The 12,341-nt window shown below is 43.3% G+C and overlaps 1 protein-coding gene across 1 annotated transcript; it reads right to left on the reverse strand.

The window, feature by feature from the left end:
* Positions 1-2,362: 2,362 nt before the first annotated feature.
* Positions 2,363-6,784, reverse strand: LOC125309659 (retinol dehydrogenase 12-like). Its single transcript, XM_048266711.1, has 7 exons — positions 6,759-6,784; positions 6,448-6,563; positions 6,015-6,170; positions 5,514-5,618; positions 3,394-3,603; positions 2,648-2,834; positions 2,363-2,465 (listed from the first exon to the last, which is right to left on the reverse strand). Exons 1-7 carry the CDS (start codon positions 6,770-6,772, stop codon positions 2,363-2,365), a joined length of 891 nt encoding a protein of 296 aa, XP_048122668.1. The 5' UTR covers positions 6,773-6,784.
* Positions 6,785-12,341: the final 5,557 nt, after the last annotated feature.

The raw sequence follows: 12,341 nt of genomic DNA on the forward strand, positions 1-12,341 counted from the left end.
CTTCCGCACTGACTTGGAGATGGAGATGATTCCAGAAAAATGCTTATTTGTCACTGACCCACATGCACCACACGCAGAGAAACATTGATTCAACGTTCACAGCATTGATTCAGCGTTCACAGCCGGCCCTTGAGCACCCTCTTGCCTCTTGTGCTAATGACACCAAGTCATCCTCTCTTACTCCAGAGAGGACCGTCCTAATAAGAACAGCCGATGCCCACCCCATGACTGTTAGAACTAATCGAGCAAATGGACCGTGCACTAAAAGACAGACCAGGGTTTATGCACCCAGAAGTGTGAAAGGTCATTTTATAATAAGATACTCAAGAGTTTAGACTGTACATATTGGTAACACTTTCTTTCTAAATCTTTTTTCTCAAGGCAAACACCACTCCCTCTTAAACTGTTCCACATGAAGTAATTTGAGATTGTGTGTGTGGAGAAGGATTGTTCTTTTAAATCACACTGATCTGCCTCATTTAGAAAGGACAGATAAAGCTCCTCTCTCTTCACTTCTCTTTAGCAGGTCAAGTCATCATGACAGATACAACACTTCTTAAGACTTCTTAAGTGCATCACAGGTGACACTGCCTCCCACTGCACTTCTCCCTCATCATTTGGAAAACGTAGGTAGTTTCCAGCAAAGCAGCGAGCAGCACCTGTGATTTTTATGATAGCAGAATTTCTGTTTGGAGGTCGAAGAGAAAGCTCTTACCTAAGTTCACTTCTGGTACCATTGAATTCTTTCCTGTCCTGTGTGTGTGTGTGTGTGTGTGTGTGTGTGTGTGTGTGTGTGTGTATGTATGCATGCCAAGTGTATAAAGGTACGCATATTCGTACCGAACCATTTAGGTACAGGACCTTATCAATACAGATGTGTAGGGAATGTACCAAAGCAGTCTTTAACAGTAATCAACAGTAAACTTTTTTGCATGTGGACCATGTTTCAAATTCAAGTTCCCACACAAACATATTAAATGGCGTATGGACAATGACCATATGTCCGTTTAGTCAATTAACATTAAAAATATTTCAAAATGCTATTTCCGTTGCACATCAGCAATATTGTCAGTGAATTTAGGCTTGCAGTACCTACAGGCTTACCGTACCAAAAATGAACCAAAGTGTGACTTCAAAACCGAGGTACATACCATACCAAAAATGAACCAAACCGTGACTTCAGAACCGAGGTACATACCGTACCAAAAAATGAACCAAACCGTGACTTCAGAACCGAGGTCCATACCGAAGCGTGATCTTTGTGTTACAGCCCTAGTGCCGGTACATGCATGTGCTGTGATATGAAGCATGTTTGCATCAGTGGTATTCTACATGCATGTGCTGTGATATGAAGCATGTTTGCATCAGTGGTATTCTACATGCATGTGCTGTGATATGAAGCATGTTTGCATCAGTGGTATTCTACATGCATGTGCTGATATGAAGCATGTTTGCATCAGTGGTATTCTACATGCATGTGCTGTGATATGAAGCATGTTTGCATCAGTGGTATTCTACAGGTATCACTAGTCCCACTTGTGCAGGAAGGACAGTGAAATTACTCATATAGATTATTCAGTGACAGCATGATGCGTTAAGCAGAGGGGGCTGTTGGTGTGTGGAGTGAATGGTGTTGATGAATTGACAGGTTTCCACCATTTAATAGATGTACTGAGGCGTGCAGGATGGAGGCGTGCAGGATGGAGGACCGTATCTGACACATTTAATAGATGTACTGAGGGGGGCAGGAGGGTGGGGGGGCAGGATGGTGGACCATATCTGACCCATAGCTACTCGTGACTCCAGGGCTGAGATTGTGAGCAACCTGTATGTTTGTTCTCCTTAGCTACTTCTTCACTTCTTCACCACTAGATGGCAGGCCAGCACAAGAGGACTTTTAACTGCTCAGTGATGGAGTCCTACTCGGAGCGCTCATCGTCTCATTGACTTACAGTAAGACAGGGGAAGAAAGTGATCATTTGTAGGAGGAGACGTGGCTGTTGTAACACACAGCCTTTTAATAGAAGTTGTCAAAATACAGGCATTTACGTGTTCAAATAGTTGTATTTCTTATAATACTCTTATAATGCTCTTATAGTTTGTTTGGATATGGTAGCCTCGGTATAATACTCTTATAATGCTCTTATAAGACTCTTATAATGCTCTTAGTTAAGTCCTGATAACACAGACACATGCTTACTACACAAGGCATAAGCCTTCAGTTCATACATTTTGATCACATTAGCCATTTCTCTCAATCAAATGTCAATGTCATTGATGCAGCACAATGTAATGAATCCACAATATGGCCGCTGCAGCTCTCCGGCTGGACAGACGATGTGGGAATTCATCACGACTCTCGTCAGCGCCAGCTGATGCCCAGCAGGTGGCAGCTGAGAGCCCACAGCTTGCTGGCCGTGCGGTCGTCACAGGCGGCCCTGGAGCCCGTTGCCGGGGCGCAGTTCCTGCGTCAAAAGAGCGAGGGACAGACCTGTTTTCATGTGAACTAACCAGTGAGGGACAGACCTGTTTTCATGTGAACTAACCAGTGCATGCTCATTCAATGACCCCTATGCATGTGTCTGGGGGAAGGGGTATTACAGTTTACAGTCAGGTGGGTCCACTGATTTGGACTTCTTATACCCACCTGTAGTAGCCCCCGGACTGCAGGTCTGGCGTGACCACACAGTAGAGGCTTGTGTAGGCGCCCTCTGCAGGCGTTTTGAGGAAGAAGCTGAATGTCCTCAGGAAGAACTGCAGAGACCACCTCAGGTGCCGAATGATCTCAGTGCTCACCTTCCCTGGGTCCACCGCACACACTGTGATGCCCAAGCCTAGCGAGGAAACATGTTGTTGTATCCTGCATTTACGGAGCCGCCACTAGAGTGCAGTAGTATGAAGTTACATGCAGGAGTTCACTGAGACTCATGTAGGTGGAGAAGAATAAACAGGAGACATGTGGACTTAACAATGTGCTGTTGCTGAGTTTCTGTATAGTTACCCCAGTTAGAGAAATATAATACATGTGCAGGTGGTGAATCATCTCATTGCAAAATCACATTTGCTTTTGATAATACATAACCCAATACATAACCCAATACTTAACCCAATACTTAACCCAATACTTCACCAAATGCACTTTGTCAGATGTAGATAGATAGATAGATACTTTATTGATCCCCAAGGGTAAATTCAAGATATAGCAAACCCAATTTCATTGTCAAGGCAACTGTATAGTGACAATAAAGGCTATCTATCTATCTATATATCTACCTACCTACCTACCTACCAGACCAAGTCTGTCATGGCTCATAGCACTGTTTTTGGGAGAGTGTGTGGAACTGTGTTCCTATTCAGAGAAGCTGAGACGTCCACTCAACAGGCAAGCCTCACCCTTCACTCTCCTGGCCAGCTCCCGGGTGAAGAGGATGTTGGCCAGCTTGCTCTGTGCGTAGGCTCTTGTAGCATGATAGGTCTTCTCACTGTTGACGTCCTCAAAGTTGATCTTGCCAATGAGGTGAGCGATGGAGGACAGGTTGATGACCCGGGAGGGAGCGGAGTGCTTCAGGAGGTCCAGCAGAAGAAACGTCAGAAAGAAGTGACCTAAGAGCCACAGGATCGGACAGTCCCGTTAAAACCGTTAAAACCGTTAAAACATCACATGTGAAGCGCAACAGGATCGGACAGTCCCGTTAAAACCGTTAAAACATCACATGTGAAGCGCAACAGGATCGGACAGTCCCGTTAAAACATCACATGTGAAGCGCAACAGGATCGGACAGTCCCGTTTAAACCGTTAAAACATCACATGTGAAGCGCAACAGGATCGGACAGTCCCGTTAAAACCGTTAAAACCGTTAAAACATCACATGTGAAGCGCAACAGGATCGGACAGTCCCGTTAAAACCGTTAAAACATCACATGTGAAGCGCAACAGGATCGGACAGTCCCATTAAAACCGTTAAAACCGTTAAAACATCACATGTGAAGCGCAACAGGATCGGACAGTCCCGTTAAAACCGTTAAAGCATCACATGTGAGGCATGAACAGGGATCGGACAGTCCCGTTAAAACATCACATGTGAGGCGTCCGGACAGGATCGACAGTCCCGTTAAAACATCACATGTGAAGCGCAACAGGATCGGACAGTCCCGTTAAAACATCACATATGAAGCGCAACAGGATCGGACAGTCCCGTTAAAACCGTTAAAACATCACATGTGAAGCGCAACAGGATCGGACAGTCCCGTTAAAACATCACATGTGAAGCGCAACAGGATCGGACAGTCCCGTTAAAACATCACATGTGAAGCGCAACAGGATCGGACAGTCCCGTTAAAACCGTTAAAACATCACATGTGAAGCGCAACAGGATCGGACAGTCCCGTTAAAACCGTTAAAGCATCACATGTGAAGCGCAACAGGATCGGACAGTCCCGTTAAAACATCACATGTGAGGCGCAACAGGATCGGACAGTCCCTTTAAAACATCAGTGACCTGAGAGCAACAGGATCGGACAGTCCCGTTAAAACATCAGTGACCTGAGAGCAACAGGATCGGACAGTCCCGTTAAAACATCACATGTGAAGAGCAACAGGATCGGACAGTCCCGTTAAAGAATCACATGTGAAGCGCAACAGGATCTGACAGTCCCGTTAAAGCATCACATGTGAGGCGCAACAGGATCGGACAGTCCCGTTAAAGCATCACATGTGAGGCGCAACAGGATCGGACAGTCCCGTTAAAACATCACATGTGAGGCGCAACAGGATCGGACAGTCCCGTTAAAACATCACATGTGAGGCGCAACAGGATCGGACAGTCCCGTTAAAGAATCACATGTGAGGCGCAACAGGATCGGACAGTCCCGTTAAAACATCACATGTGAGGCGCAACAGGATCGGACAGTCCCGTTAAAACATCACATGTAGCCACGGGAGTCATCCGGTAGGCCTATTTAAAGATATGGTTAACCCCCCTGTCATCAATGCATCCATTATGTAAGGGATAACGGCCACCGAGGTGTCCTGTTATACGGAATTAATGGACGAGGGCGAGGGGCAAAAACTCCCTGACGCGCAGCGGAAGCTCAACCGTCGTCCTACTATGGTTGTTATAGTTACCATTCATAAGCATTAATATGGAACGGCGATTAAACTTTTTTTACCAGATCTACTTCATAGGTGTCCCGTTATTCAGAATTAAAAGCCACCCCGCCAGCCAATCAGAAAAGAGTATTTTTTTCGCTCCGGGTGATAATACATAGGCTATTATTCATTCAGTTACTTTATTATTTGCGGAAATTTCAAGGATTTCCATGAGCATTAGATGCACTGAAAAGTTAAAAGCTATATAGAAAGTCAATTGAATACATGTAATGGCCCTGCATTTAAGCCAAACATAATTGATGGAGATCGACAAAAATGTGATCAATTGTCTGATTAATTGTTTCAGACACCCTTAGAATAAAAGCTCACAGTGTATTGAAGGGGAAGATGTGTAATTTCATACCTAAGTAATTGACTCCAAATTGTGTCTCAAATTCATCTGAGGTTGTTGAGTATGCACAAACGGCCACGCCCGCGTTGTTGATAAGGAAATGCAGGAATGTTTCAGCTGAAACAACATAAATACTTTAGATGCTTTACATTTCTCAGTTATTTCACCAAATGTTCCCTTCAAAAAATGACTTTGTGACTCTAAACCTTCACATTCGTCTGGCCATAACTGAGAGTCAGAACCCAACTGTTGTAAATGTTACCCATACCAACACTCCCCCATCACCCCCACCATACACACACACACACACACACATATATATCAGAACCCAACTGTTGTAAATGTTCTACACACACACACACACACACACACACACACACACATATATATATATATATATATATATATATATATATATACTGTATATATATCAGAACCCAACTGTTGTAAATGTTCTACACACACACACACACACACACACAGAGATATACTGTATATATATCAGAACCCAACTGTTGTAAATGTTTTCCACAAATTCACAGATGGACTTTGTGTCGGCGAGATCCAGCTTCTTGGCCACCACACTGGCCCCCTCCACCTCTCTCATAATGTCCGCCACCGCCTGCTCAGCTTTCTCCAAGTCCCGACACGCCAGCACGACGCGGGCCCCTGGGAAGAGAACACCCAGGATGCATCACACCCACAAACACCCAGGACGCATCACACCCAGAAACACCCAGGATGCATCACACCCACAAACACCCAGGACACATCACACCCAGAAACACCCAGGACTCATCCCAAAATACCTACATTGAGTTATGATAGTTCCTCAATGCAGACACTCTGAAAACTATTGGTTTAACTTTATAGAATAAAATGAGTATGTTATGATAATAGCATACTCTTATTCTCTATTCCATGATTCCATTGCTGAGGAACTCACCCCTCATAGCGAGGTCTTTGGCCGTTTCTTTTCCAATGCCGCTGTTAGCACCCGTCACAATGGCTGTTTTTCCCTCCAGACGAATGTCAGATGACCACTGCGTGGCAATAAGGCCCCTAAAGCAGTCAACTTAGTCAATTTAGACACAATTAAACATGTAATTATTTGTTTGCCTTCTTAATCTAACATCTTCCAGACGCATATTGATTCAATTGTGAAATAAGGAATAATAGATCTGTCTGGCACATCACTCATCCGGTCAAAATATCTTCTCCTCGGCCAGTTGATTTGAATCTTACAAATAACCTTACCTGATGCCTGCCATCTTCTTGGCTGAGTTTGGAGTTTGGCGGAGTATTCCTCTAAGTGGTTCCTTTTGAAACAGCCTACCACAGCATTGCCACAGTGGTTATATCTAGCTCTCCTCTACTCTCACACAACTTATGATTGTACCATAATGCAGTTTGCAGATAAGATAAGTCACAAGAATTATCTAAATCCCATGACTGTTTGAACTAACTGATTAAATGGACCGTGCAGAAAAGGATGGGCCTGGCTTCACACTGTCCATCTAGTGAAAGGCCCTCTTATAATATCACACACAACTGGGCAGTGTTGTAGTACTCGAGTCCAGGACTCGGACTCGAGTCCGAGTCATGAGCTAAATTTAGAGACTCGTGACTTGACTTGGACTTGAGCACTGAATGACTCTAACTTGGACTCGTACATTCAGACCATGCAGACTCGCAAATTGAGACGAGGACTTTTTTTTGTAATGTCATTAGGCTTTAATATGTCATTAGAATATTACTGTATTTGGTATAAGATTTTAATATCTAAATTATTTTTATATTAATATTAGTGCAATGGTGTGTTACTGCTTCATGTCATACATCACACATCACACCATGTTCCTACCATAACGGACTTAACTTTAATGGCGGCAAATGTCTGGAGACATGAATGCCCCGAAGGTTGTCAGTTTTGCATTTAATAGTGATTCGACTTGGACTTGACTCGGATGAGTAGTGGACTCGACTTGGACTTGACTTGGAATTTTTTTAATGACTTGGACTTGAACACTGCACTCAAACCTGGACTCGGACTCGAGACATAGTGACTTGACTACAACACTGCAACTGGGTAACGCTTTAGAATAACTAGCACTTACAAATGCTAAAGTATTGTTTGTTAATGTATAGTTAATATTTGTTTTTGCTAACAATTAAGTAAAAGTTTAAAGTTTAACAATAAAGCAATTATTTGTAATCTTTTAGCAAATAGTTTGTAAATCAACTATGAATGTTACACACTGTAGATAGATGCTCAATGTGGTGATGGTTAATAGTAGTAATAACTTTGTAATTGTAAACCATCTGTACACGGTATTTGCCTTTTATACCTACATAGGGAGCAAGTCCGCCAAGTTGTGCCACCAAGTTGCCAAAAAGGACATAGATTATTTTCTGATAGGCTTATTACTGTAAGATATTAGGCGCATTCAGACAAATGGGGACTTTGTGCATTTTCTAGAACATGCATTCGGACAACACGGAACTGGGGATTGTTCTGCCTCAGGCCAGGGTCTTTTCCCAGACAACACGGAACTGGGGATTGTTCTGCCTCAGGGCAGGGTCTTTCCCAGGGACCCATGTCCCATTCTGGCTTATGAGGGATAAAGTGCTGCAATATTGACTGAAAGGTTTGTTGAGATATCTGCACTTGATTATTAAAACTCTATTGCAATAACCTGGTCATATTTCATCGTAAACTTCACTTGCAACTGTATAATGGCCATCCAAATAATACTGATGCCCTAAAATAAAAAAAAACATATAACATTAGCAATAACTAGTTTACATTTGTTACAGTTTTTCTCGATTGCTTTTACCTGCTTAAGTAAACTAGAACCCACTTGGTCTTCATGACTACTTTCTTTGCACAGCAGAAGTCATCTCTTGCGAATTTTCATTGGGTTCACACATTTCTCACACCCTTTTGCAAAACAGTTAACACAGGTGTCATTCAAAAGCCCCAAACTCTATTGGTTTTCCCATGCTAAACAAAAGGAAAACATCTTTTCACAGGTGGTATAGATTCCTTGCCTGAATTTCTGATACACCTGTGTGAAACTCCTTTGCACAATTCTTCAATCAGCAATCATTCATTATACATAAGAGATGTCTGTTCTGTGTTGCTATTTGCAAGTATGGATCTAATGCACATTTAGACAAAGTACTGAATTGCCTATTTGGTGGAGAAAACAGTACAAAAGGTCTTTACTGTATGTCTATTTCGATGAAAGTTGTAGTTCAATGAAATGTACAGTATCTTGCTAGGTGTTTGCTGTATGTCTTACATGTCAATGACAGTTACATCTTGGGAGGAATGAATAATTTGTTTTTTTATTCAGTACATTTTGTCTTTTCAGAGTTTTTTTCTGATACCAGACAAATGAGAAAGTAATGAAACAGACATAGCAAAAATGCTCATTTTGAGAACTAGATTTTGCATTTTGTTGCCCAGTGTGTAATGATTGATTAAAGGCATTAATTTTCATTGTTTGAAGGCAAGATTTGCTTTTGCTGCATGTTTTAAGTGTTTTGAGAGAGTAACAGCCTTTTGCAAGCAAAATGTGTCATTTTGTCCAGAGTGCTTTTGTTCAGACACAGGTGTTAACTGTTTTGAGAATGTGATGTCAGAGTTGACACAGGTATCAAAACGATCGAGAAAAACTGTAATTATCATGTCATTGTTTGTAATCCGTTTAATACCTTGTTACTAATCTGTTAAAAAACTACATAGTAAAGTTGAATGGGCTGTCTATTTACCATTTGTCATGCGTTACTACAGTATAGTGTTGTCTGGGCGGCCACATGCATTTAGCACGCTAACACACCCCTGCTTTCATCAGGGGATTGTGGGTAAACACGAGAGACGGACATACCGACGCACACACAGACCAGGAAGCCATACAGTACTGGCTGCAGCTGCAGGGAGGGACAGGTGATGTAAAACTCAGGTAGTTTCCAGCAACGTCCAGCACCTGTAACCCTCTTGCAGGATTCTCCTGTGTGTGTGTGTGTGTGTGTGTGTGTGTGTGTGCGTGTTTGAGTGAGTGTGTGTGTGAGTGTGTGTGTGTGTGTTTGTGTGTTTGTGTGTGTGTGTGTTTGAGCGTGTCCAGCACCTGTGACTCCCTTGCAGGATTCTCCCCGTGCCATATGATAGCAGATTCTCCCCATGCCATATGATAGCAGATTCTTTGTTTGAGCGTCATGCAGAAAGCAGCCACCTGAGCCCTCTTCACAGGCACCAGTGAGGCCTCTCTTGTCAGATGGTCTGCGTCGCTCTGTGGCCCTGTGTGTGTGTGTGTGTGAGTGTCATGGGTGTGTGTGTATGTGTGTTTGAGTGAGTGTGAGTGTCAGTGTGTGTGTGTGTGTGTGTGTGTGAGCGTGTTTAAGCAAGTGTGGGTGTGAGTGTATGTGTGTTTGAGTGTGTGTGTGTGTGTGTGCTAGTGCTATGATACTAGAGGAAAAGCACAGGTTAGCATCTGAGGTATTCCCCAGAGTTCACCAGCTTCACGCTTACAGGAGAACTGTGAAATGACTCATGTAGATTGTTGAGTGACAGCATGATGCAGAGCTGAGATGAAATCCGAGGAGTCTGTTGGGTTGGAGGACGATATGCCATGACTTTCATTCTGCTTTCCAGATACAGTATCTAATGAATTTGCGCTTAAATCCACACAGTGATTTCCATAAGTATAATCTTATTGGTTGTTGATTGATATCATTAATGTGTGGGGTGTTTGATGGTGTGTATGAGTGTATAGGCATACAAAGCCCTGCGTCTAACTTTAAACCTCAAGAAGACCCAGGTCCTACAGTATACCCACCTCCACCCAACCAGCCATCAGTTCAGCCCACCGTAAAAGTGCACAACACCACTCTCGAAAATGTTGATCACTTCTCCTACCTGTCGATCACTTCTCCTACCTTGGAAGCCTTCTCCCCTCCAAAGCTCACATCGACTCTGAAGTCAACCATCCCCTGAGCTGTGCCAGTGGAGCATATGGCAGACTCAGGAAAAGAGTCTTTGAAGACAGAGACCTAAAAGCACAAACAAAACTCCTATAAAGTCATGGACCACCTACAGCAGGCACCTGAGAGCCCTGGAACAATATCACTAAAGAAGAGAGCCCTGGAACAATAAAGAACCTTGTGAAAGATTCTGAGGGCCAGATGTACGTACAATTGCGAACGTAGGTTATCAGCGTCATGGACACACCGCAGATTGCGAACGCTGTCAGACCCAAGTGTCCGTCTATCATATTTATCGTATTTATCAATCGTTCAATCCTTAGTGTAAACCAAATATTCTAGAGTGGAGCTCTGTTCTAGAATCTTTGGTGTAAACTGCGCCTTTCTCTGCCTTTCTCCGCCCATAAACGCAATTTACGAACGTCCACAACAGAATGGCAGCGCCTACATACAAGCGCAGTTGAATGAAGTTAACTTATGACAACATTAAAAAGAATGTTTAGCGATCATGAAATAATACCATACATGATATGATGTAAACAAGCAGGGAGATAATGAAGATCAGTAGTTCTACTCAAACTACTTGTGCACGTAGGCTATGGAAGATTGGTCAAATCTAGCAAGTAGGAAAGTTTAAGTGAATGACGTTAAAGTGAAAGTAAGACATTCGAAAGGCCAACGAAAGTTGAGGTTGCTTTTGGTAGTACAAATACTTTCACCACAAAAACTGGTGCTCTAAATAGTGATTCTGTTGTCTTTGAAAGGTTCTCTCCTATTGACGCATTGAACTAGCCTGACGAGCATTAAAATGTAGGGTCTGGGCACTCACCGTTCACAGTGCTCAATCCGAGGGGCGGGATAATTGGCTGTCTTTCAAATTCCCTCTGCACGCAATAGGACAACGCTGTCCCATGCGTTTTCCCACCAGCGGAGCTAGTTGGCTAGTTCAAACTTTTGCCAACTTAAAACAAGCTTAACTCGTGTCACACTGTTGGCCAACAGCAACATCCATCTTCTTTGTTTTCAAGTAGCAGGGAATTCAAGCCAAACCGTTGCAACTCTGCCATCAATCATTATGTTAAGCCCGCCTAACGACTCAATACACGATTTGATTGGCCTGATAGAAGTTTAATTTTTCGAGCTCACAAGCCAATGGAAAGTTGCTAGACTAGCCCTGGAAGCAAATGTAATTTGCTGCTGCTAGGGTGCGTCTAGATTTCTAGGCTAGCATTGAACTGCAATTTGGATTAACACCTGCTTTTACAAGGCGGAAGTATTTAGGCGCAGAATAGACGCGGCGCTTTCAGGAGCAGTCTTTGTACATGCCACGAAATACATAACTAAGCCGCTTTTACTCTTCCCCCATCCATTTTTACGCTAAACTCCCACTTTCCCCTGATCCTCCCATGAATGCATATGCATGACATGACAAATGCAATCTGCCACTTTCAGCTCCCCGCCGACAGGCAGTTTGCGCTTTTTTTTATCATTGCGCCTGTTTGTACATACCTCGCAATGATTTTACACGCACATTGCGAAACAAATACGCCTGAAGTGGGCGCAAAAGCGTTAGTACATCTGGCCCTTAGAGCCCTGGAACAATATCACCAAAGAACCTTGCGAAAGATTCTGAGAGCCCTGGAACAATATCACCAAAGAACCTAGTGAAAGATTCTGAGGATCAGCTGGGAGAAAAGACACACCAAGACCAGTGTGTTGAAGGAGGCCAACATGCGCAGCATCACCACCACAATAATGCAGCACCAACTTCGATGGATTGGCCATCCTCGATCCTTAAACAGATCCTGTATTCTCAGCTGAGAGAAGGTCAGCAAGCCCCTGCTGGACAAAAGA

Source organism: Alosa alosa, chromosome 16 (genome assembly GCF_017589495.1).
Source record: "Alosa alosa isolate M-15738 ecotype Scorff River chromosome 16, AALO_Geno_1.1, whole genome shotgun sequence".
In the NCBI taxonomy this organism is placed as follows: domain Eukaryota; kingdom Metazoa; phylum Chordata; class Actinopteri; order Clupeiformes; family Clupeidae; genus Alosa; species Alosa alosa.